This window comes from Ochotona princeps, chromosome 13 (assembly GCF_030435755.1).
Source record: "Ochotona princeps isolate mOchPri1 chromosome 13, mOchPri1.hap1, whole genome shotgun sequence".
In the NCBI taxonomy this organism is placed as follows: Eukaryota; Metazoa; Chordata; class Mammalia; order Lagomorpha; family Ochotonidae; genus Ochotona; species Ochotona princeps.
Window position 1 is genome coordinate 37,633,115 of NC_080844.1, and position 27,353 is coordinate 37,660,467.

General features: G+C 49.5%; 1 protein-coding gene across 9 annotated transcripts in view; it reads right to left on the reverse strand.

Moving 5' to 3' along the window:
* KCNMA1 (potassium calcium-activated channel subfamily M alpha 1) overlaps window positions 1-27,353 on the reverse strand; it is a 665,861-nt gene that overhangs the window by 464,314 nt on the left and 174,194 nt on the right. For all 9 annotated transcript variants that reach the window (XM_058671049.1, XM_058671047.1, XM_058671046.1 and 6 more), the window contains exon 2: window positions 6,145-6,306. In XM_058671049.1, the coding sequence (XP_058527032.1) occupies window positions 6,145-6,306 (162 nt within the window). The remainder of the gene's footprint in view (window positions 1-6,144; window positions 6,307-27,353) is intronic.

Genomic DNA, 27,353 nt, shown 5'->3' on the forward strand with positions numbered 1-27,353 from the left:
GGGCTTCCCATTGCCCAGTTGTACCACACCCGGCAGCTGCTCTTGTCCACAGGGTGACAGAAGCTCCTTCCCAAAGGTGAACATACCCTGGAGAAAATAAAAGCAGGGGCTGAAGTTTAGGAGGTTGTTAAACACTCCATCTTTCCTCCAATGAAAGGCTGATGAAGATGGGAAGGGAGTGAGAGCTCCAGGGTCAGTCTGGCAAAGGGGCAGGGGCCCTACCTCCCAGGCCCAACAGAGAGAACAGAGGTGAGGGCAAACTGCAGAGGCAAGCAACCTGGGCTGCTCATGCTCCATTCCCTTCAAGAAGCATCCAGGAATTGTGTGCTACACTAGGCAACACCAATAAACGGATGTGGCTTAGACAGGAAGAAAGAGATAACAGGTGGATAGACAGAAACGGGAGGACAAAACAAGACCCAACACTACCCAGCACTCCAAGAGGTATGATAGTAGTAGTGTACAGACTGGTCACCAGCCACCAAAGGACCAGAGATGAACAGTCAGCAAGAAGTGGGCTGTTTTCTGACAGCAGGCTCTTCCTCTTCCCAGAGCTACCCGAGGGTTGGTTGCTGAAACTCTCCTTCATTTTCACAGCAGCCCTGGGGAACTTCAGAGGAGCCAATGCACCAGCTAGTAAAATTCACAGCTGCTCTTTGCAGAACACGCAAAGCACCAGGCTCATGAAACACACAGCCTACAGGGTAGCGGCCAAGATGGACATGAACCAGGAATCCTCCACCTGCTGTGCACTAGACCCTAAGCTAGCTCCCTGGTGGAGTGTGGCATATAGAAGATGCATGTGGGTGGGTAGAGATTTGGACAAGTACCTTGCACCAGAGTTCTCCAACCTTGGGAAGCAGAATGGCACAGGTTAAGCCCCGTTGGGCACCTGCTGGGAGATGTGGCAGTCCACTGGTTGTAGCCTCTGTCTCCCCATCTCTGGCACATTATTTAGTTGAACTTACAAAAGTAAATGGAGGTGTGTTACTAGAGGAAGGGCACAGATGTCAACATTTATTACTACCTTCTGGCACAGGCAATGTGTGCACCTGCATCCCTCTGAGTACAGCCACTTAGAGATACTGACCATCCCAGAGGAGGTGACAAGCTTTTTTTTTCTTCTTTTAAGCTAGGGCCAGATGGTAATTATTTCAGTCTGGTGGGAGTTTGGATCCTGTAGATACTACTCAATTCCGTCTTTGTAGTGTGGTATAGACAACGCATAAATGAGTGAGCAAAGCTGTGTTCCAATAAGGCTTCATTTATGGACACTGAAATTTGAATTTCACAGGATTTTCAGATGTCACAAAATAGCCTTTTTATTTTTAGTTTTTGAAAAGCCTTTGAGAGATGTGAAAAACAGCCTTAGCTTACATGCCAAGCAGAAGGAGTAGTGAGGCAAATTGGCTCTTGGGCCTTAAGGAATTGATGGCTAGAAGAAAGGATGCCCACTGGTGTTTGTCAGGGAAATTGCTGAGCCAAAAGGAAGACCTCTGCTTCTACACTGCAGCGGTCCACAAGCACTTCCATCCCGCCACACAGTGACAGCCTCAAGCAGGGGATGCTAAATGACGTCTGTCCACATTCCCAAGGAACCAATTTTATCCTGGAACATCTCCTGGGCCTAGCATTCTGGGGAACCTAATTAAAGCAACTAGGATAAAGTCTAACCAATCGTCAGCAACAGCACCACCAAAGGCGAGCCTGCCTTTCTCTGCACCTCTCCAATGATGAGCAGGCAGATCACTCGCTGTCATCAAAGCCTGCCCAATTCAGTAACTCCTCCAACTCATGTTCTCCCACCTGGGTTACCCATAGCAAATCTAGTGCATTGTTGTAATACACAGAGAGCAACATCTTTGGCTTTCTGACGGATGTGTAAAATGTGAACTTCTGTATCCAGGTACCAAATAAAATGCAGAGCCATTATGAAGTCTTGGAAGAGAATTAGCACATGGTTACTCCGAACAGAAACACTCTAATGGGTGTTAAATCAACTCCAATACAACCTTCACTCACTCCCAATAGTACAGCAAGCAGGACACACCTACTCAAGTCAGCGGTGTCTTTACTACAAAGACAGTCCTGTGAAATCTGTGGTCTTTCTGCTACATGAAGCACTGATATCAGACTTCCAGGCAGAGTTGTCTCAAGTACACACAAAGGAGGGGAAAGGAGAGCAAGATGGAAACGTGGGCTGTGTGTGAATTTACCACCGGGCTCCACTGGGGAAAGCAGCAGAGGGTGCAGGTGAGAAATGCCACCAGCATGCTGAGCCACCAAATGGGAGACAGGAACACAGCAAGCATTGCATATCTGAGGAGATGTGTGCCCACCTGCGGGCACCCCCATTGGGTTCAGCCCATCCAAACTCCTGTGCAAGCAGCGCAGCAGTGAGCACACGCCTGCTTACCTCTATTAAACCAACAGGGTCCTATTTATTTGAAAGGTATTTTTGAAGCATATTTTCTTCTGGGCCCTAAGAGATAAGAGTCAAATGGCCCCGGCTAGGCATATAATGCCAATGTAAAATGCCACACGTATGACATATTTAGTCAGATGATCACAGAAACTGGTGTTTTATTTCTCCTTAGGCTGATAAATCATCCCTCAGACATTACAGTAAGTAGCAAATATTTTCAGTTCATGGAGTTGGATGGGGACGTGTCCTGGAGCAATATTCAAAATCCAGCAGCATAGGACCATGGGAAAGCAAACAAATAGTGGGATCTTAAGGGCTTTCTACTTGCCGAAGGACATGGTTGCTGTAGGGTCAAGACCGAACTATAAAGAGAAGCACAAAACACTGACTCTCAGGGGTGGGGGGGGCAGGAGTGTGGGGAGGGAAGTTAGGAGTAAAACCCAGGCCATGTAGACATGACTCAGACCCTGAAGTGAGCCTGTCCTTGGTCCCAGAACAGCTTTCCCAGGGAGGTGGCATTCTAAGGTAAGAGGATGTCTGCTAGGAACCAGTTGCTGACAGTGATGTTGTAGGTGTGTGGGTGCACCTGTGTCCACTACTTTGCCTTCAGGAATGAGTCCTCTGGCACCGTTACTCATGGTATATGACCTTGTGTCTGTCTTTTAGCTGTTCAATTGTATTGTTTAGGGAGGAATGACAAGAAAAAGGACTATAACTTTAGTACTTTTTTTTCAATTTTTTAAATCTGCAGTTGGTTGAATGCATGCATGTGAAATCAATCAATATGGAGAGATGATTATATTTTTATAATTACAGAATAATCTATTTTTGCAATTAAACCTAAAAGGTAGAGGTGGAGCAGGCATTGTGATATAACAGATGAAGCTGCTTGCTTGGGAAACCCACATCCCATATTGCACTGCCTGGAAGGGAGTCCCACCTCTGCCTTCAGGTCCAGCTTCCTACCAATGGGCTTGGAAGGCAGAGGATAACGGCTCAAGTATTTGGACCCTCGCCACCCATGTGGGAGACTGGATGGAGTTCCAGGCTCTTAGCTTCAGCCTGGTTCTAACCCCAGCTGCTAGGGGCAATTAAATACTGGGCCAGCAGATCTTAAAATGGATCTCTCTCCTCCTGCCTCTGTAACTTGCTCACCCTGCATTTTAGATAGATAGATAGATAGATAGATAGATAGATAGATAGATAGATAGATAGATAGAAAGGATAGATAAATGATAGGCAGATAGAGATCAATCAATAAATCATTCAGAAAAAGCAATGGCAACAGTCACCCTTGATAGTCCAGTGTGTACTTGATTATAGAATCCTTCAGCAAGGTTCTGCAAGAGAAAGTTCTGTCCAGGCTTGCTATTTTTTGTTCAACTAACTAAACCTGAGTACCAGGGTAAGAGGCAAGGCAAAACAAAAAGACTATTCTGAGCTCGAGAGCTGTGTCATGGTCAGGGATTTTTTTTTTCAGACTGAAGTTGAAGCTCTAGGCATTGGCTATAAAAAGCACAGATGAACAGCGATGATCACTTGTCATTTTCTAGATTGAGCTTTACAACTTTGTATGCAGCATTATTAGTAGAATTGCTCCACACCCTGCATCCCTGCTGCTCATTGCTTCATATCCAGTGCCTGAAACAGGGGCCAGCACAGGTGGGAAACAGCACCTGCTGAATGAATGTCCAAGAAATCTTCCCCAGCTAGACCTGACCCACATGTCTCAGCTTCAAGATTCTCCCCTGTGACCATTAGCAAGGGAGAAAGGGGCCCAGGAGTGGAGGCTGAGCTCCTCAGCATGTGTTTCAAGGGAAATAAACATTAACAGAGTAAACCTTGCCTGCCTTGATCTCCCCATTGGAGGAATCAACATTTAGATGGCTCCCGACAAACACAGCTTCGGGTTCTTGTTGGGCAGAGTCACAAGTTCTGCACAAAATCTGCTCTTTGTTCAGAGGACGGCCCAACCTTCTCCTGAGGAAGTGTAGGTCCCATCTGAACTCTGAGATACTTGCTGCTTGTCTGGACAGCCCAACTATGCTCTGAGAAGTCCAAGAACAACTCTCTCCAAGGAGACCCTCAGAGAGCAGCTGGTACCTTGGCAGCCCAGGCACAGGAGGCATGAACCAATTGCACTTATGTATGCAAAATGCTCAGAGAGTCAGGCCAAGCAGGTTCAGGATCTAATTGGCTTTGAGATGTCCATGCCAGGGTGAGAGCCGGCAGGGGCTTAAAAAAGAGCAGGCATTGCCTTCAACTGGGAGGTAATGACATGAAGAGCAGGAGCCTGAGAGTCGGGAGGCTCATGGTGCTAGTCTGGCTCTAACACTCTAAGCTGCACAGATTTTAGCAAGTCCGGGATCTTTCTACGCCTCTCCCTTGGACCTCCACTTGTCCGCCAACATCCCCTGTCCAGTTGTGGGTGAGGGGGTTATAAAAAACACGAGGCCTTTTACTCAAACTCAGCCCGCATCTTCTACCTGGCTTCAAAGAACCTACAAGCTGTCTGCGGCCCACCTTCCCTGCTCTCGCTTTTTCTGGCCGCCTGTTGATGTACAGCCCTGGGTCTCCACGGGCAGCGCTCCACTCACTCTCACAGGGCTTCTCTGCCCCTGAGGTTCACTCTCTCTAGAACGATTTCTTATCCTCTATTCTTCAGGATCCTAAGTCGCAACTCAAAGGTCAACCCAAATGCTTCATCTTACTAGGTGTCATCACAGCAGCTGGTTCACCAAGCAGTGCTGCTTCTCAATTCAAAGCCCAAGAATGGCATCATTTTTGTTTCTTCTCTATCATCAAGCATCCACTCAACCATTTTCATTCAAACCTTTTCTCCCTATGAGGCACATGAAGCTCTTGCCCTCCTCCTTCCCCTCCCCACTCCACACATGGCTGGTAGTCCACAACATTTATGCTCCATACATTGCTTCAATAGCCTACATGCATGGTGCAGTAGAATCCATATCAATCCTAGTTTTCTGCAGGGAGGTAGGGGGTGGAGGAAGCACTCAGCCTGGAGTTGGTGCTCAATAACTCCTAGCTGAAGCAGACGGAGATAATTAGAGCTGTCTGTGATGGCCAGGTGGAGGGAGCCACTGTCACATGCAATCAGCCCAACTGTCTGCTGTTCGTCACTCACCGTCACCACCGTACATACAGAATGCAGAAGTTCCCTGGAGCCCCACGTGAGAGCCAGACCCAGAATTCCACCTCCTACAGTTCCACTGCAAAGCCCATGCATCAGTGAGAGTCTTTCACAAAGGGCCTAAGGCACAGTCTTCCCGGGGCCCCACGGCCTCAATCACGCTCCACCCAACGCTGTATGCAGCCTCCCGCCCAGGAACACTTCTAACCCAGAGCAGACTCATGACTTCAGTATTTCCAGGTCTTCCACAACTTTCTGCTGCATGTTTGCTTGACTTCCCCTTTGTATCAAGCTAGTCCAGGTGTATATTACACACACATGTGCACCTATTTGTGCCACAGCCTCCCAACAAACTTTCTCTGCCCACGATGCTGGCCCACTCCCGGCAAATCCCTCCAAAAACCACTGGCTTAGGAGTCCACAGACAACATCATGACCACACAGCAGCACTTACTGCTCATGCCCCACCCCTCAACAGTCAGTGGCCTGGAGAACACGACATGGCATTGAGAGAGAACACAGTCCAGCCAGCCACGCCTCCTGGGGTTAGGAGGACATGGGTACTCACCAGGACTCTGCCGGTCAGCGTCTGGGCGGATATCATCACCCCCGCCCAGTCCTTCACAGAGGTCATCCAACCAACCTCCGCAGCCACCGCCTCCTCTTTTTCGTCCACCGGCTTGAGTGTGCCGTCTGCCTGGCTTGAGCCATTGTTAATCTTCTGGGCCTCCTAGAAATAGAAAGAATAGAAAGAGTTGAGACCCAGGTACCAGGTGGATTTCAATGCCACACTCTTCCCATAAAGAATCAAGACCCAACCCAAAGGGGTCTCTGGCTGAGGTTGGAATTGGCTTAGGGATACTCAGGCAGCAGAGAAGAGATGAAGCTTGGTTTTGACTGTGTTTTAAGTTCTTCAAAAAGGAATCTTGGGCCAGTGTTAGCTGTAACACTGGATTCCATCATGGAGTGTCTGTCTGGGTCTGAGTCCTGACAACTCCACTTCTCATCTAGCTCCCTGCTAATGCACCACGGAAGGCAGCAAAAGGGGCCCTCTGCACCCATGTGGGAGACCTGGATGGAGTTCCAAGGCTCCTGGTTTTAGCCTTGTCCAGACCCAAGCCATTACAGCCATTTGGGGGGGGGGGGCGTGAACAAAAGGATGAACAATTTCCTTCTCTATAACTCTTCATTTCAAATAAATAAATAAATCCTTTACAAACAGGAAATCTTTCCTCTACTTCTTCAGTGACAGTAAAAGGATATTACTCTCTTCCTATATTAAAGAAAAAAGACTCAAATTCAGGAGGGAAAAAAATCTTTGTCGGGGTGTTTTTGTGTCTCAGAATGATTAGGAAAGAGGTTGGTTTGGTACCGCATGATTTCTGCCTGCCCAGCATTCATACCATCTTCAACATTACTTTCTTTAAACAAATCTCCATCTCCCCATCTCAGTGTGTGCCATTCAACAAGCCCCACACGGGCTCCAGTCATCAGTACCCTGTATCCAAATCCACTCCCCTGCCACTACAGCAAAGTGACAGGGCCGGGGTGGTCCCATGGTTCTGTGACAACACAGCCTGGCAGACCTACTGGAAAGAGAGGCAAACACAATCAATCCCTGAAAATGAAGCCACCTCAGAGGAAAAAAGTGATGGAATCCTGGTGGCATCATCTGAACACCTGGATCCAGCTGCACCTGCAGTCCACATCAGAACTCTCCAGTTTCAGGAAACAACAAATTCGTCTTTCACAGCTGAAATGTACTTCTTGAGCAAACAAAGTAGATGACAACCAAGCCCCACTCTGAGACCTTAAACTGTTAGGTTCTGCACACAGCATGGCTTAGGTCTACAATACTCTTCTCCCTCAGGGGTTCCCACAAGCAAACCCTGCCCAAATAGCAACCCCTTAATGAAGTCTCCCCTCATAAAGTCATAACCCTTTCATTCCCACACTTCTGTGCTGTTTTCCCCATGGCACTTACCCCAACACACTCTGTAACCCACTTTGACTTGTGTCATTATCACTCAAGTACCCCAAGTAGCCAACAACATATTGGCACAAAGGTAGCTCAGAAAACAGGAACAAATGATTCAAAAGGATCCATGGGCAATAGTCTTTCGTTGGCTCCAGAGTCAGTGCTTAGGGTGGCCAGATAAAGGGTAGGACATTCAATGACCTTTGAAAACCACATGTGCCACTATTCACCTATCCCATATGACACAGGACACACTTACTCTTAACACTCAGCATTTGCATGAAGGTGGAATCTCACTGAACCCTTCTTTCAAATACCTACTGGGATGACTACTGCAGATGAAGATGGACAAAGAGATGCCAGCCGAGCATGTTTGTTACTTGAAATGCTAGAATTCACACCCAAACCCAATCCTCTCTGGGAATGCTTACGCCTAGGAGTGAAGAGGAGAAAGCACAGGCAGATGGACAACCTTGGTTGGCAGTGGATGTGGGAGGCAGGGAAGGCAAGGGGGAGTGAGGGAGGCAGGTGCCTGGGGCACCATGGATGAGTCATCCTCCAAGGGACCTGGCCAGGCAGACAGGAAGCTGTTCCTGAGGCCTGCCCGTCTCCCTCTGGCTGCTCTGTCCCCAGGGAGCCAAGGATGAGAAGTGGCATCTGCAGAAGTGGATGCTGGTGTTTCACATCCAAGTGTGTTGTGGTCCAGTGGAGCAGAAATGAAGAGGAGGCCCTGGAGGGGAAGCTACAGGATAGGCTTAGGGCCATCTGATGTGTGTGGGACTCACTTCCCAAGTCTCTCATCTCAATGCTCTCTTAGCATTTGCCCTGTCGTTGCAACTCAGCCATTTGAGACACTCAACAGGTGGGCACCCAGGGAGAGGCAGAGGCCCTAATGCTGCAGTAGCCAGAGTAACTGAAGGCATGGATTCAGAGGGAAAAATCAAGCCCTGTGGCCACTGCAGGAACCCGGAACCCCTGAAGTGTGTGACAATTCTGCTGCCTTATGGGATGGCGCAGCACTCAGGAACTTCTGGTCTGTGTCCCACCCAAAGAGTCCCCAGTCCAGCTTCTAACACTGCAGAGCAGTGTCTCCCAACACTCAACAGGTGCCAGAGGCTCACGGTGCTAGGTCTCACCCCTGACCCTGTGTTTCCACCAAGGTCCCCAGTAATGCGGATGCTGCTGGCCTGGCACTTTAAGAACCACAGCTCAGGGATGGCATGATGGCTTAATCCTCTACCTCTAAGCACCAGCATCCCATATGGGCGCCAGTTCATGTCCTGGCAGCTCCACTTCCCATCCAGCTCCCTGTTTGTGGCCTGGGAAAGCAGTTGAGGATGCACCAAAGCCTTGGGACCCTGAACTCACACAGGAGACCCAAAAGTAGCTCCTGGCTTCTGGCTTCAGATCAGCTTGGCTCCAGTCATTGTAGCCATTTAGGAAGTGAACCAGCAGAGGGAGATCTCTGTCTCTCCTTCTCTCTGTAAAATCTGCCTTTCAAATGAAAATAAATAAATCTTTACAAAAAAAAAAAAGAGAGCTACAGCTCCTTCCCTATACCCTGATGCAGCACAAGGTGCTCTGTCCTACCCTTGTCATCCATCCTGGGAAAGCATTGCCTGCTTCTACCAGAAATATACAGGGAGAAAGGGACTGGGAAGAGCCTGGGGCAGGGCAAGATCCTCCCAGCAAGGGCTTTGGTGTTTCCTTTTGGGAATGTCCGATAGACATTCTTGGCTGAACTGGTCCCGTGACCAGCACCTGAGAGCCTGGATAGCTCTGACTCCACAGCCACCTGGCAGCATGGGAGGGCTGGGCAGTAGAGAGTGCCCTGCAGCCACAGCAGTGCTAAATGCATCAATAATTTACAGCAGACAATGCTATTTTGCCAGCCTTTTTACCTATTGTTTTCCAAGGCATTCATTATTTTAATTACTTTATGATAAGCAAGGAAAAACACAGACTACAAGGAGATAATGCCCTTGTTATTATTTGCTTACACTAGATACTGTGAGCTTAATTACCAGTGTGGGAAGCAGGACTCAGGGAGTGGCTGGGGACAGCAAACCTGAGCTGCACAGAATGATGGTCACAGCCAAACTGGCCAGGGGACTGACCTCACCCTGCCCAGAGCATACCCCTCGGGGGGGCAGGTGTTACAGGAGAGGAGCCGAGAGGGCCAGAGCAGCAAGTGACCTTGCTGGGAACAAGGCAAGGATAATCATGTCCTTAGTCCTGGTTAAATGGTGGTAGGGGCAGAACCCATTATCACAGTGATGGCTACCATTTATCAAGCCAGAACTGGGTGCCAGCAACACAGAATGACATGTAGCTTGCGTATTATCTCCCTTGGGCCTTGTGCTAGAGCCCACAGGCATGTGGCACTGTGCCCATTTCACAGACAAGGTCTCAAATGGCACGCCTCTCTCAGGGGAAGGCACAGAACCTGCCCTGGGCTCAGACCCATACTGCTACTTCCAGGCTAGCCACCATGGGCACATAACGCATGAGCCTCCTCATGGGAAATGCAGACAGGCCTGTCCATCACCACATTCCAGGGTTAAAGAGTGTGAATGAGTGGTTGAGACTATCCTAGATGCAGAGTCATGCTGGAGCCCTTCATCTCCCAGCCTACAGGCCCCGTGGCTCCCTGAGAAGGGGCTGAGCATGGCTAGGGAGGCTCAGCCTTCAGCCCTGTCCTCCAACTCCAGCAGCCTATGTAAAACTACAAAGAATCGCAGTGCCCAGAGGCTGGGTAGCTTCCGAGCACACAGCAGGTGCAACAGCTGAGGGAGGGAGGGGCTGTGGTCACCTCCCATTCCCCTCCTAACAGGCACTCTTATCACCTAGCCCAGCCAGGTCAACCAGCCAGCATGCAGATTCCTGTCACCTTTGCTCTGGTTGCCTCCTCAACCAGGTGATTGCTTGGGACCGAGCTCAAGAGCCTTGATCACTCTGAGTAGCTTCTTCTGCAGCCCAGCCTCCAGCCAGGGTCTTCTGGTGGTAACACTTATGTGCATGCCCCTCTCACTCTCTCTCTCTCTCAGCTTTGTCCTTATTCTTGCCTTATTGCTGAGCACTTCCCTAAGCCCGCCTACCTGGTCACAGATGCATCCTGTCCTGTGCTGGTCCAGGCGGTGGATTTGGCCCTTATGTCCTGGAAGCCTCAGGAGGCACAGAACATGCCTCCATTTTGCTTGGGGTGCCCCCTTCAACAATGCAAGAGCTCAAGTCCACAATCAGCATGTGGCATATCTTGACAGATAGCAGTAAAGGGGGAAGGTTAAAAGAGAGGGGAGGAGAAAGGAGGAAGAGGCAGCCACAGTAAAGGGAGTGCCGATTCTTGGTGGGCATAATCTCTAGAATCGATAACACTACCAATAAAGAGAAGTGATCATGCTAGCGATGTTTGGTAATGCTCACAGCAGCTGTGTGATGTGGGTCCCAATTCCCACCGAACAGATGAGGGCTAAGTAGTTGGCCCAGGAATACAGTATCAGCAGTGACACCAAGCTAGTGCCAGAAAGGGTAGCACCTGCCTAGCCTTCTGCAGAGGCCAACATGAGCACAAAGGGGCCAATGCGAGCTGCAGAAGCACCAGCTGCTGCTAAGGGCCTGGGACAAGCCGGTACCAACCAGAAGCCTCCAAAGCCTCCATCCAGCTCACCCCACTTTGAAACGCAGTATGTACTACAACAGCCCTTCTTTGAGATCCCTGTGCCTGGAGAGGGTAGATGAATCCAGGGCAGAGGAGTATAGTTCCTTTTTCTGAAAACAAACAAAAACAAAAACAAAAACAAAAACACAGCCCAGTGTCGCCAACCATCCTTCAAAGGAGCACAGCACTGAACCAGAAGTGGGTGTGGCTATGCCCACAGGCAGGGTGTCCTCCGGCCAAGAAATGTGTTCTTCTTGCAGGTGCAGAGGCTGCCTCGCCCTGCATGCCTGCCACTGAGCCCTGAGTCCTGATGGTGCTGCAGGCAGTCAGTCCTGGCGGAGTCCACAGGGCCTGGGGCTTCTGGGGTGGGAGAATGGAGGCCTAATAGGGAATAGAACAGGTACCACCTACCCTCTTCCCTCTAGGGCCAGAGTAGGGACCCTGGAAATACCCATATCCTTTCAAAGTTTTGTGCTGGAATCTCTGCCCAGGGCCTTGGCACCCAGGATAGTAAAAGGCCAAGAAATGCTGTCTGTCCTCTGCTGGGCCTCTTGGACCCTGCCTATTCCATTCCACATCAAAAGTCACTTCCCCTGAGCCTTTGCCAGGACCTTGACCACATGCCCTGATACCTCCCATGCTTATTCCTGCCCTGCTCCTCTGCCAGAGCCACCCACAGCTGGGCATAGAGCAGGACGGCCCCTCCCCTCCTGTCAGAGACTGGGGCCAGTGATGGACTCAACCGGAAGGGAGGAAGCCCACACTGGGGCCCCAGGTAAGCCACAGGTAGGCAACTCATCCCTCTGAGCAGAGGCCCCATCTTAGTGGATGGTAGGAAGGTGGCTCGTCCTCTGGTTTGTGGCTCCCTGGAGCCCAGCCTGCTGATGTGCCCAAGAGGGCCACTAATGGAGGACAGAAGTCCTGACCCCTGTGAAATCAAATCATCTGTATGTGGAACAGTCTCTGCTACCCTGCATGTGGGAGAGAGCCAAAACTGTAGGCCCTTTGAGCGCTACTTGATGATTATGCTGATTAAGGCCAGGTACTGAAAAGCCTGGCTTTTAATACATGTTGGAGCCCTGAGGCTCCTGGGGTCCTCATGCAGACCCCCTCTCCTGGTCCCTGTGCCTCAGGTCTGCCCCAGCCACTCCACATCCCAGGGCAAAGAGGAAATCCATGCCCAACCTTCTCCCTCCCTCCCAGGCAGCTGGCCCTGGTGGGCAACCTCCCAGGTATCAGTAATCCTGCATATTAGGGGATTAGGTAGATTGCAGACAACAGCTCAAGCAAATAAAGCACAATGTGGTCACCACCAGCTGGCAGTGTCATAGTCAGGGAGTTCTGTGAATGGAAGAGGAAGAGGAGGCATCACTCCAAGGCTTGGGTAGGGAATGAGGGCAGCAGAGGGCACCACTCCCGCCTGCAGCTAGAATGAGAGGGCACAGAATCCATTTCTGTCCTTGGGACATTCTGCTATCCAGCTTTTCTCTAGCTGACCAGGCTTCCTATGCACCTGCTGCCCAGGAGGGTACCATTTCCTTCTATGCCCTGGGGAAATCATACATCACCAGGGGGGCTGAGATATATCTACCAGATTAATTCATCCAGTAGCAACTGGGACACACTGTCCATAGATTCAGGTCCTGGGTACTTCAGAGTTGTGGGAAAAGCCATCTGTGCCAGCCCTAAGAGGCTTCATCACCAGGCATTGGAGGCTCTGGTTGTGGCTCTCCCCAGGCACTGGCCCTCTAGAAGCAGCCCTGTGTCACCTGGGAGCAGCTGTCTAGGGTTGGAAGTCTTCGTGGCAGATGAAGGTCAGATGACCTCTAGCAAGTCCTGATCACCTCTATATGTTGGCTTTCCTCGTCTCGAAATCGAAAGGGCTGTGGCCATGCTCCCCAAGGTTGTCTCTAGCTCTGAGGCGGCCTGATCTTGAGGCCTGGATGATCAATCTCTCCCGTGAGATGCATGTATCTCAGCTGTGTGGTGCTATGACAGTCAGTCGGGCAACCTTTCCCTTGCCTGGGAGAAGAAGGAGGGGGTCCTTTCTGGTTCTTTTTAGAGCTGCATTTTAAGCTGTGTTCTGGACTGCTGAGGACCAAGGGGACCAGTCAGCCCTCAGGAAAGCCTGGACTGCCTCTTATCACCATGGGCCATCATCTCCACCAGGCAGCTTTACATCAACTTACTCAGTTTCCCCAATAAACCTGCAAGTTAGGAATGTTATGAAGCTCAAGGAGGCTGAGTAAATTTCCAAGATAATACATCTTGCTAGTGGCAAAATTGAAATTTAAATGCAATCTACTATAAATGTAAAGGCTACATTTTCTTTCTATTTCATGCTGCCGCCTCAGGATAGGGACAAGGTAGAAAGACAGAAAGACAGACAGACAGGAAGGAAGGAGGGAAGGAGGGAAGGAGGGAAGGAAGGGAGGGAGGGAGGGAGGGAGGGAAGGAAGGAAGGGAGGGAGGGAGGAAGGGAGGGAGGGAGGGAGGAAGGGAGGGAGGGAGGGAGGGAGGGAGGGAGGGAAGGAGGGAAGGGAGGGAGGGAGGGAAGGAAGGAAGGGAGGGAGGGGGGAGGGAGGGAGGGAAGGAAGGAAGGAAGGGAGGGGGGAGGGAGGGAGGGAAGGAAGGAAGGAAGGGAGGGAGGAAGGGAGGGAGGGAGGGGGGAGGGAGGGAGGGAAGGAAGGGAGGGAGGGAAGGGAGGGAGGGAGGGAAGGAAGGAAGGGAGGGAGGGGGGAGGGAGGGAGGGAAGGAAGGGAGGGAGGGAGGGAGGAAGGGAGGGAGGAAGGGAGGAGGAAGGGAGGGAGGGAGGGAGGGAAGGAGGGAAGGAGGGAAGGGAGGGAGGGAAGGAGGGAAGGGAGGGAGAGAAGGAGGGAAGGGAGGGAGGGAGGGAAGGAAGGGAGGGAGGGAGGGAGGGAGGGAGGGAAGGAAGGGAGGGAGGAAGGAGGGAAGGGAGGGAGAGAGGAGGGAAGGGAGAGAGGGAGGGAGGGAGGGAAGGAAGGGAGGGAGGGAAGGAGGGAAGGGAGGGAGGGAAGGGAGGGAAGGAGGGAAGGGAGGGAGGGAAGGAGGGAAGGGAGGGAGAGAGGGAGGGAGGGAGGGAAGGAAGGGAGGGAGGAAGGAGGGAAGGGAGGGAGAGAGGAGGGAAGGGAGAGAGGGAGGGAGGGAAGGAGGGAAGGAGGGAAGGGAGGGAAGGGAGGGAAGGGAGGGAAGGGAGGGAGGAAGGAGGGAAGGGAGGGAGGGAGGGAAGGGAGGGAGGAAGGAGGGAAGGGAGGGAGGGAGGGAAAGAAGGAGGGAAAGGAGGAAGGGAGCAAGAGAGAAAGAGAGAGAGAGATGGGCTCTCCTTATCTGAATCTGGTTGTCACCATCACTGAAATGATTCTCTTACAGCCCACAGCTTATAAATCATAGAAATATGCAGTACCAGCACCTGTATTTGGTCATCTTCAGCCTAGTGTAGACACAGACACAGAGTTGGAGAAACGGGCTAGGGGAAAAGGAGCCAATCCAGAAACAGAGTGACCCTTCAGACACTAGATACAGCAAATCAAGCCCCAGTTTCAAGGCCAATGCATATACCTGGGCCACTTCACCACGTCTGTGACAGAAGGCTCTGCTTCTCCTACAATAAGCTCCAATAAATGATAACACAAGTGACAGTCCAGAGTTCATGACTCGGGCTGCAGAGATTCCCAATTACATTAGCAATGACTTCTCAGCCAGGGTGATCCCTGTCAGGGCCCACGACTCAGCCTGGGGACCTGCAGAGGCACAGAGACCAACCTGACAGTCTGCAGACGGACCGCTCCGTCCTGGGAGAATCATCCAGGTAGGAAAACAGTGGCAGGGTCCCAGGCAGAACGCAGGAGTCTCACCAGGTATGTCTGAGCAGGGCTAGGAGTTCAGACAGATTAACCACAGAGATAGTTTCCTCAATATCTGGAGTTTATTTCAGTGAATTCTGTCAATAACATGAGAGTACTTCAAAGAGTCTATGGAAAATGGAATCTACAAATAAACATTTTGAAACCTTTGCATACATAGGATCTTCAAAAAAATCATGAAATTGCATATTTTGTTTTGAAAATGGAATGGATTTCAAGGATGATTTTTTTCCTGCACCAAAATAGTAAACATGCAAATTTTTGGAACTACCTGTATTGCAAGCTAGGCACTGCTGTCCCATTTTCACCATGAACTGAGCCCACTCAATTCCAGTCAGTCTGTGGTTAACATAATGGCCTTATGAAGCCACTGGGAAATCAAATCCCACTAAGATCCTGTGAGTTCAGAACAAGCCCCCTCTCACTGTGGAAAGAACTTAGCATTTCATGGAAGACAGGATAGCAGAGCTTCCTGTTTCAAGGACAGTATGCAAACCTTAAAAAAAAAAAACTATATTGCTTTAAAAACTGAAAGGAGGTATGGAGATATCTGCTTTCCCTCTTCCACAATTCCTAGACTTTCTTCCTAACCTGGATGGCAACAGTTCCTGCAAATCAGGGTGGTGAGCAAAACGGTTGTTCAGCTGTCAGCAAGGCAATTACTCAACAGCACAGCAGCAGCAGCCTCAAGAGCATCCATGGAGTATCCTTGGGAACTTGGAGAGATCCAGGCCTTCGTTGGGAAGGAGAGGGGCCTGTGTAAGGCATGCCTGGTCCCAGGCTCAACAGGCCATCTGGGCCAAAGGACTAAGCAAAGGCCCAGCATGTCCCTGTGCAGTTCTCCAGAAGACATGATGTGGTTAGGCATGTACAAATTCCATGCTCTGCACCTGTCATTTCCAACCACTTTCTGGAAATCTATAGGCATACATTGTGGAAGACTAATTCCTGACTGCCAAATAAAATGTATAAAGCCACAAAACACCAAAACAAAAATGAATCTGGTCCAGAGAGCCGAACAAGTCAGAACTGCGAGGAACACATATAATCTGATTTCCTCTTTTCAAGCTATTTACTTATTTGAAAGGCAGAGACAGATCTCCCATCTACCAGTTCATTTCCCAAATACCACCCCCACCCAACAGTCATGGCAGGGCCAGGTTAAATGCCAGGAGTCAGGAATACAATCTAAAACTCCCTAATGGATCACAAGGAAACAGCAACTGAGCCATCATTGCTGCCTACTAAGGTGAGCATAAGCCGAGCCACAACTGGAAATGGAGCAGGGATTGAGGGAGGCAATTGGATATGAGATGTAGGGGTCCCAAGTGGCATCTACTGAGCCAGTGACTGCCCCTGTTTGCCACTCTTTAGAATGGTGAGCCCACCAATACAGTACAGGCTCCTTTTCAAAAAAGCATAAGAAAGCAATGTACAGCCCCCCTTCCCCCGCGTTTCCCCCTCTACATGGATGTGCAGACAGCGAGAAGCAGTGTGGAAAGCATTTGCATTGCGGTCTGAAAGGCCTTGGAATCTGAATCCAGGTTTCTCCTCGGCCATGCAGCCTTCAAGTCACTTCCCCTCCTCCTAGCCTCAGCTTCCACATTTCAAAACAAGCTGTAAAAATGCTTTCCTCACGTAGAATCTATAGTGAGAACCAACTGTGATAATAAATGCAAAAAACCATGCTCAATAAGCAGACATTATTATAACTAAGTCAGTCCCAGGCAATGCCCTTCCTGACCTTAGGCAACAGATTACCCCCTTGGATGTCAGAATCTGGATTTTGCAAACAGCAAATCTGATCTCTATTCATGTCATCAGAATGGAAGCACAACTTGTTTCCGATCAAGAGGGACAGGGATATGAGTAACTGAGTCCTTCACGGTCTTAAAAGCACTGCTGAAAGAAGCCTTCGTGGTATGGCCCACTTTATTTTATGACTCAAGTTTTAATCTCATTAGGACAACGATGTGAATGGGGACAGGGAACAAGTGAAAATAATCCAACGCCAAGAGACTGTGAGGCATTTGAGGAATTAGTCTATTTAGTCTGATTTCCCATCTTCTCCCTCCCAGCTCCCAGGCCCCAAAGAAGACTTGCTGAGAGAGACAGAGACAGTCAAAGGATCAAGAGGGAAGGAAACACAGGAAGGGAGCTTGGCATCACTGTGTAGGCTGAGAGGAGGCTCTGAGCCGGCTGCAGGTTCTCTGTCCTGTGGACCCTATGTGGGTCACTGTATAGCACTGCTCCATGATGAGGTTTGGAAATGACAAGCCACAGCATAATGTGACACACTTGTGCCCATGGAAGACAAGCAACACTCCTCTCCCGGGAAGGGCTGTCCTTTTCTTTGACATTCTGTCGTCATTCCTTTGTTGGGCATTAACATGCCCTTTGAATGAAATGACAATGACGAGAGAGCTGGCATTTGATGGTCTCTTTTCTGTGTCCTTGCTTGTCAAAATAGGGAGCTGGCAGCTCTGTGATGTTGTTGCTTAAAGTTTAATTAACTACCTGATAAAAAGTCTAGAAACTGCTCACCTAAGTCCAAACACTTCATTCTGCAGATGTGAAAATGCACTCATTGTGGCCAGGCTGCCTTGCATGAAGCCCAGGGTATGGCTGTCATAGTAGTCAGAATGAGGAAAGGCAGGTATTTGGGGGCCTGGGGCATGGTCCCTCATAGCTCCAATGGTCAGCTGGAAAGCATGAGAAAAGGGAATGTGTCAGTTTTCAGAGCTCAAGTCCAAAGAAAAATAATGTCCCGAGCTCCTGGCAGATGACTGTCCTACCTACTGCAGGAAATGCACAGAACTGAAACAAAGTCCCTGCAAATACTGCAGTGGTGGCCATGGCCCAAGGCACCACTTGGGGGCCAAATGGGGAGACAGAAGTAACCAGAGATAGCTGGTCAATTACTTGTGATTAAATACTCCCCCTCCAAGGCAACAGACAGAAGCAACATGGAGTCAAAAGCTAAGAAATTCAGGGTTGGCATCATGGCACAGTGAGCTAAATAGCCATCTAGATTTTTCTCTCTGTATCCCTTTCTCTGTAACTGCATTGTAAATAATCAATCTGGAAGGGAACAAAGCTATCTCAAGACAAGGCCTCCCCATATCTTGGCTTGCTGTACTTTCCCTTGCAGCACTGGCCACCACTGTCCACACACAGGCCTGTGCTCACTCTCCTGCCATCACTGTCAGGGTTGAAGCTACAGGAAGCCAGGCTCTTTGCCAGATGTGTCTTTCCTGTGTCCTTCGAGGCCATAACAGAGCCTGGCACTCAGCAGGCACTCCACGGTAGTGTCCAGAGGATGATGGAACAAAGCCTAGTTTTTGTTCTGCTTTGTTTTCACTCTTTGTTCATCTTTTTCTGGAACCACAAATCCTGCCAAGCCCAGACTATCCAAAGCTCAGAGCACAAACTTCCCAAGGCCTCCTCTTCAAGATCTCTGCCTCAGGCCTGCTACTGCCCTCCTTGCTCCTCACCAACCTGCTTGCCAGCAGACATCTCAGATGTGACTCAATCTTCCCAACATCCATGCCCCAGTGATGGCTGTGCCCATCCTGGGATGCCCTCTCCACTGCCCCACTCCATCTGCTCCACCACAGTTAAACCTCTGGGATCCAGAGAGGTCCACTTCCAGGAGTCCTCCCTCTCCACCTCTAATGGCCAAGACTGGACACAAGCTGGAAGCCTTAGTTGTCTTTCTATCCATGAATGCTATACTGTCCTATTGACCTGGAAACAGCTCATAGGCCATTTTTAAAAGAGATTTACTTATGTGAAAGCAAAGTCAAAGAGAATGAGGGTGGAGGAGAGAGACAGAGAGAGATATAGACTTTCCACTTGCTGGTTTACTCCCCAAATAGCCACAACAGCCACATCTAGGCGAGGTCAAAGTCATCTTGGTCTCACACATGGGTAGCAGGGGTCCAAATCTCTGGGCCATCATTTGTTACCTTCCCAGCAGCAATAGCAAGAACATGGGATTGAAAGTGGACCACTTGGGGCCTGATGTGATATCCTAGTGGCTAAATCCTCACCTTTCATGCACTAGGATCCTACACAGGTGCCAGTTTGTGTCCCGACTGCTCTACTTCCCATCTAGCTCCCTGCTGTGGCCTGGGGAAGCAGTCAAGGATTGCCCAAAGTGTTGGGGACCTGCAGCCACATGGAAGACCTGGAAGAAAACTCCTGGCTTCCAATTGGCTCAGTTTTGGCCATTGTGGCCACTTGGGGAATAAACCAGCAGGTGAAAGATCTTTCTCTGTGTCTCTCCTTCTCTCTGTAAATCTGCCCTTTAAATTCAATCCTTTTAAAAAAGTGGAGCATCCAGCTGACGATGTGGCTCAACAGTCAACAGGCTAATTTGACATCCTGCACCACTGACATCCCATAAGGCAATGGTTTGAGTCCTAATTGCTCCATTTCCTGTCCAGCTTTCTGCTTATGGCCTGGGAAAGCAGCAGAGGATGGTTCAAGTTGTTGGGCCTCTATACCCACTGGAAAACCCAGCAGAAGGTTTTAGCACCTGGCTCTGGATTGCCTCAACTCTTGCCACTGCAGCCATTTGAGGAGTGAACCAGCAGATGGAAGATCTTTCTCTCTCTCTGTCTCTCCTCCACTCTGTAAATCTGCCTTTAAAAAAAGAAATAAAGGGAAAAAAAGAAAAGGAATTTAAAAGAAAAGGAAAGAAAGTAGAACATTCAAGACTTAAACTAACATCCTGATATGAGATGCAAGTAGTGGCTTAATCTATACTTTTCTATACCTCCAAGTCCTTGATACACAGTGAAATGGCTAACAGAAGTGTACTGAGTGGGTACGTGGGGACCCTGGTTCCTCTGGGGGCTACCTTCCTGTAAAACTAGGCCATTTTCCATGGCTCAAATCTTCCACAGGGCACAGGCTCCTAATCACTGTCCTGGTCAGCTACATTTTCAAATAAAAACCGGCTCCCAAACAAGATCAGATGTCATAAGGCTTTGAGAGAGGCCCACATCTCCCCAGGAATGTCAGTCAAAAAGAGATGAATGTTCTTGTTTATACAAGGAGTGGTCCCCATCCAGGAAAATTCGCACCATGATTTAGGACCTAATCCAGTATGTGCCTATAGACCTCAGCAACTGGGCATTCTACTGTCTCATTCACTAGACTTGCACAGGGTATGGCTTCAGGTTAGAAGGGACAGCGGAATGAGCCCCTTAGACAGACTTTCCCAAGGTGAAACACGACCCTCTGGAGGGGAAGCAAGGCCTGGCCAGACGATCAGACCTGGAGAGACAGGAAGCTGGCCAGGGCAGCAGGCCCACGGGACTGGTCTGGATCCCCAGCTCCAAGCCCTGCAGGTTGCAACTTTGAGGGCTCGCCAGAGCACCTCTGCTCCCTGCATTCTGCTCCATCTTCTGGAAGCTTAGCCTCTGGCATTCCCACAAGGTCCCCTCTATGTCTAGATTTTTAGCACAGCAACCAAGAACAGGAGTCTTGTCCTGGCTGCTCATGTCAAACCAAACAGCTCAGCAACTAGGTGACATGAGAGGACTTGTGTTTCCACACAGTTTGCATGACTCCTCCTTTCCTAACAGCTCCCTGATGAGAATCAGGGAGGGCCGGTGCCCTGGCGCTGCTAAACCTCAGCCCTGGACTTGGCACCTGACATCCCCCAATCCATCTTCTCACTGTGGCCTGGGACCCCCTCCAAGGCCTGGACATCAGGAGAGTCTCACCAGCTGTGAGAACCTCCTTGTTCGAGGAAGGTTTTTCCAAAATGATATCAGGTTTCCTCTTAGCCCAGCTCGTCAGCGGGAGCCTCTTTTGCCTAACATGGTTGAGGAATGTCTTAGAAACTGGTGTGATTCAGTCTGGCTTCAGCTGAGGCTTTCCACCCAGACACCAAGAGTCTGGAAGCATCAGTACGTTACACCCAGGGCACCCATGCCCACTCCCCATCTCTTGACCTCCTTGGTCAGCAGGCCACACTTGACAAAGCCCCATGATGACGTCAGATCCAGAAAATGAGTCGACGGCAACCTAGAAGTGCTGTCCCTGCAGGTGTCTGCATAGGGTATTGTCTTCCATTCTTTCACATAATCCTCTGAACTGGGGCTGTACTTGCAAGATACCCTGGATAAATCATGCAAAAGTGGATCAGCAACTGAAATTCAGAAAGACACGCATCTTTCTCTTAGAACAGGCCCCAGTCTGCCAGGCTCCTGCCATGGAACTGTTTCCCCACATTCCTGGTGGGACTGATCACCTTCCGTGTGTACTAACTGCAACCAGAGAGGCACTCAGGCAGTTGCTAGAAAATTGTCTCTGTCACCTCAATGTCAAGCTTGCTCATGAATGAGTCCTTGATTGTTGTTGGTCCTGTTTCATTCCTGCCTGAGGACCCCATAATCTGGACAAAAAGGAATGTGGTCTCTCTCTGTAACTGTTGAGCTGACTGCTGGGTGAGGCTTTACCAGGTGGGCTGTGGGATCAAGGTAATTTACCACAAGAGGGGTTATCTTACTAATAACAGAAGTGTCCTAACTTTCATGCTGACAACAGTGAGGACCTGACAGCCTTGTGACAGCCACCTCTGCCCCAGGGAGTGGTCATCCCCCAAGCCATGGTCATCCCCCAGGCCACATCCTGCAACGCCTGTGTCTTCCTGACATCTGGGGCCTGGTACTGATAGATACAGGGACTTTGCTGTGCGTGGGCAGCTCCAGATGCAAAGTCAGGCTGTGGCCTGAAAATAACCTCCTGTTACTCTCCCTTTCTCTAGCTGGATTTTGTTGTTATTTGCCTAGAAGCTAGGCAGAGCCATAGTTGCTTCACTGAACAGAGGAATTTCCTAGCCTTGGGGGTATCAGGCAGAAGGGAAGCACGGGGGAGCTCCCTGGAGCAGCACCAGTAGAGAAGCCACCCGATGCGGGTAGCCATGCAGGGTTGATTCTAGGACCCCTGGCAGAAGCACAAATCCACAGGTGTGCAAGTCCCATATACAGAGTGGTGCTGAATCTGCCTTTGTTCATGATCATGCCTACATCATTTACCACACCCAGCACAAGGTGATTGCGATGGAAGTAGTGATAACAATATTGTTTCAAGAATCACAGGGAAAAAAGTCAGTGCATGTTCAGAATACACACCTTCTAGAATTTTTTTTTGTTTGTTTCAACGTTAGTTGAAACCATAGCTGTAGAATCTTTTTTTTTTAAAGATTTATTCAGTCTATTACAAAATCAGATATACAGAGAGGAGGAGAGACAGAGAGGAGGATCTTCCGTCCGATGATTCACTCCCCAAGTGAGCCGCAACGGGCCGATGCGTGTCAATCCGAAGCCGGGAACCTGGAACCTCTTCCAGGTCTCCCACGCGGGTGCAGTGTCCCAATGCATTGGGCTGTCCTCAACTGCTTTCCCAGGCCACAAGCAGGGAGCTGGATGGGAGGTGGAGCTGCCGGGATTAGAACCGGCGCCCATATAGGATCCCGGGGCGTTCAAGGCGAGGACTTTAGCCGCTAGGCCACGCCGCCGGGCCCCATAGCTGTAGAATCTTACAGGCAGGGACTGCTGCATGTATTCTCTTTCCTGACAGTGCCATGGATGTTCTCATCAGCATTCATTAGTTTGTATCTGTGTGTTTTATGTGCTTCTCTATGTATCTGTTTCACTTCACTCTCTCTAAAAAGATTCTGATGTCTTCATCAGCCAAATTTACCTTTAAAGGATTTGCCATCAGCTTCAGCATTTACCCAGTATCTTTTGACATAAGACAAGGGCTCAGAGTGCTGGTGACCCTGTATCCCAGCCTGGGACAGCAGGAACAAGAACCAGAAAATGTATGGAAACATCATTAGTCCCAGGACACAGCGAGGGGCCAGAAGGAGGAAAGTGGAAAGGTCAAAGGTAAGAGAAGTGGGTTCAAGGGGCTGCCTTGTTGGCACCAGAGCTGACAGCTATGCCTATAAGCAAGGCCACAGGAAGTGGATGAGTGGATTGTACCTGCATGGGAGGTCATAAACATGAGGCAGCCAGGGTCCCAGCCATCAGAGAAAGAACAGCCTGAGGTCTCAGTCACAGGAAACAACCTGGAGTTGGGGCTCAATTTCCAAACTAAGTGAGGAACTGCCAGGACCACCTCTTCACCCTCCTGACCAGACTCCTAACTAACCTAGTCCTGCCCTGCCCTGCCCGCACCACACCCTGCCCCAAGCCCACTGTTTGACTCAGATTGGGATAATTATTGTCCCTTTCTTGCCACACCCTATACCTTCCTCAAAGTGTAGTTGAAAAGCCACTTCCACCAGGAAGCTTCCTGAGAGCTGCTTGTTGGACTTGACTTCTTGCTGGTGCTGCTGACCCACACTTGCTCTGTACCCTCATGGCAGTGTCTCTGATTCCTCCAGTGATCAGCCCTCACTACGCTTAAGTCCTGTGGAGACACTAGTCATTCCCCCAGCTGAAGGATCTTAGGTCAGGAGCCAGAGCTAGCATAAATTTTTACTTATTTCTTTTCATTAATGAGAAACCACCAGCCCCCATGTGCTGGTTCACTGCCTAAATGCCCACCTACAACAGCCTGGATTCAGCTGAGGCCCAAGTTAGGAGTCATTCCAGGCTTCCTGTACAAGAAGCAGAAATCCAACTACTGGAGCCATCACAGGTATTGCCTTCTAAAGTCTCCATTATCGGAAAGCTGGGGTCGAGCGTAGGAGACAGGTATGGAATCCAAGTACTTCAATGTAGGATGCAGGCATCTTAACCATAGGTCAAACACCTACCACAGAACCCAGCACTTAGTAATCTGTATATTACATAGCTTTTAAGCACTGGGCCTAATGGACATATCGTAGGTGTGCAATAAGCAATAAGCATTCATCAATAAATCAAGGTCTAAGAGCACAGGCCTAGCAACTAGGAAACAGGGTTCTTAGGTTGTCAAGGAAGCCTAAAGATCGAGCAGGAGGCAGGTACCTTGGGGAACCCTTACATCTTGAACTCATCCACTTATCTCCTCTGGTTGACCACTAAGCTTGATAATTATTGGCACCAGGTCCTCCACTACCTCCCTATGAAATCGGGGACACATCACAAAGTTTGGGTCCATCACAGCCTCCCCGGACTTGAACTCTCCAGTGACTTGCACTGTTCTCAGGGTTCCAGGTGTGACCGCAGAAGATGCCCCAGTACTTCCGGTCTCACCTGGGTTTTCAATCACACATGGAGTCATCTGCCTTTTACGTGCTCCTGCTGCACTGGACTTCCATGCCTCTTTCCTGCCTAAGAGATTTGCACGTGCCATTTCCTTGGTCCATGACAACTTTCTTCATCCAGAATATTCCAGACTCTTTCCTCATCCTCAATATCTTCTCTAGAAAGCCTCCACTTTCACCACCACCAGTCCACAAAGCCTGCCAGCCCTACGGGCCTTGCACCTGCATTCACTCAATGCCTCTGTGCATCTCCACACGGGGAGCAGCACAGTGTTTCTGTAAGCAGAGGCTCTGTCCAACCACCCAACTCTGTTGTTGGGAAGCAATAATTGCCATGGACACAACTTGAAAAAGTGAGCATGGTTGTCCTCTAATATAACTTTATTCATGGGCAGTAAAATTTGAATTTTGTATCATTTTCACCTTTCAAGAACTATGTCACGTTTAAAATTTCTTTCAACTATCTTGAAATATAAAACCAATTTTAAGTCATACGCCTTGGGCAAACAGAAGGGTAAAAACTGGCCCTTGGATGCAGTTGGCAGTCTCTTGTACTGGACTGTTTGTTTCCTGGGTAACTGTGTCTTATTCACTGACGTAGCACCTTACATAGCACCTGGTTCCCACAAAGCAATTCTTAAACATCTGCTGATGGCTTTGGTGTGTGGAGCAGAATAGTGTCTCTCCAGTGTATTCTGCAGAACATCCATGCACTGAGATGCTCCACACAGAAAGGATGGTCCCCTTACTAACATCACTTGGAAATGCCATGGTTCCCCTTCATGGAAGCTCTCAATATCAAGTGCAAGAAGCGTATCAAAAAACAGAGCCATTCTCCACTCAAGGAACGTATCTGACCTGATCAATGTGATGCCTACTCAAACTCACCTGACCATGGAACTTTCTACTTTAACCCAAAACGTCTACCAGTATCCAGGGGCAACCCAAATGGAAAGGGCCACAGTGAGAATGAAAGAAGAGAACAGGGGATCATTTTCAAACCTCAGTAACTGGGAATCTTATCCAATGGTTAGTCCCTGCCCAGAGCTTCTGGTTCAACAGGTGGGGCTGAGATCTATGATTTCACATTCCTCCTAAGTTCCAAGCTATCACTGGTGCTTGGGGTCTTGGCACCCCTTTTTGAGAAACACTGGTCTGGAAAAAAGGATTTAAGTCCTCCACCTGGGGTTCCAAGAATCTGATCCCATGGAGAACTCTGACTTGTTCAGACCCTCAAACCAACAGAGCCTTCCAGCATCAGGTGCCCACAACCCTCAGTCTGCAGTGTGTCCCCCGAAAAGATACATTTCTGTCTAAATCCCCAGGACCTATGAATGAGAGCTTATTTGGAAACATGCACTTGTAAGATGAGATCATCCTGGAGGAGGACGAGTCCTAATCCAAAGTAACTGCTTTATAAGAGGAGGATACAGACACAGGAAGAAGAAGGCCATGTAACAACATAGACAAGAGTGATGCAGTGGCTCCTAAGGGGCAAAGAGGGCTCCTGGCCACCACTGGAAGCACACTAGAGGCATAGCTGTCCATTTCTGACTTCTGTGCTGCAGGTCTGTGAGGCGATGCATGTTTCTTGCTTAAAGCTGTGCAGTCTGTGGCACTTTGCCACAGTGGCTCCCAGAGACCTAGTCTGGGGACAGACAGTACTCTGGTCAAGCCATCTTCTTGGTGGGTGTCCACAGAAGCTGTAAGCGAGCCACAGGCCTCAGTCCTCAGAGACTGTTGTTGCTGCTGCTGGCTGGAAGGTGTTGGAGCTGGGGGTCTCCCTATGGAAATTATATTATCTAATTACATGTGAGGTTTTGTTGGCTCTGTGCCTTGGGGCTGCTTTTGGCAGAAAGCATGTGATTAGTTTTCAGTCTAAAAAGAAAAAACCCAATGAATAAATCGAGGCAAATTGGCTCTTCCCCCATCCTGGGCCCCACGGGTTCTATTTCTCATTGGGGGGCACCTGCAAAGGGTTTCTCAGGGACAAGGAAATGGTTTCCTCTCCTCGGGGTCTGAGCTATAAATGCCTTCTCTAATCAACAGGGCAACAGCCAAACAGTAGACATTTTCACAGTCTGAGTACCCTGGTTTTAGCCATAAATTACAGTCCTCTCCTTTTGGAAAATAAGGGGTATAATTTTTTATTTCCAGAGGAGACTCGGGCAGATATGTAGCCGATACCTTGGCAAAGAGCCAAGGAGAGAATGCAGATATAGCTTGCTGTTGCTGATGGAGAGCACGGGTGGGAGCAAGGGGAACCCAGTGGGTGGGGCCTCTGTATTGTCACACTAAGAGGCTGCAGAATACAAACTCAAAACCAACCAAACACATTCTCTATTTACCAAGGATAGAGACCTACTAAGCGCTGGCTGCTCACACACAGTCTGCCTGAACTTAAAAACCTCCACATGTCCCATGCTGTCTTTTTGCTGCACTATATGCTGACCCTTTGGGGATACCACCCAAAAAAAGCCCTGGAAAAATGAGAGAAGGTTCTGTGTAAGATGGCTGCAGCAGAAACCCCTAGAACTTGAACACTGCTTCCTTCATCCTTCCCAGCACCAGTGTTAGTCTTTGGCCAGTGCAGTGGAGGCCCAGGACATCTACATTGCAACCTCTAACCTGGGAGCTGAGAATCCAGCTCCTGGGGAAAGGGTGCATTGTTACAGAAGACCCGCTTTAGAGTTGGACAGATGTGGGTGCACAGGCAAGCCTCATTTTGTTTGTTTGGCTGGCTGGATTTGTCTTTAAATTTGATTTCTTATGCAAATGGAGACAGGTTTGTAAACCTTTTGATGCCTCAGTTTTATGAGCTATAAGACAGGAATAATGACAAATGCTTGGCAGTGGCCTTGTAGAAATCCTGAAAGATGCTGGATGTGTCTGGTACATAACAACTTACTTACAAAGCATGATGTGCCAAGTCAGAACATAAGGAATGTACATCCACTATTCCCTTTCCATCCCCACAGCCATGTGAGCTTCTCCTCCATTCTGCAGATGAGGGCTCAGAGGCTTGGGAAACCAATGCACCTGC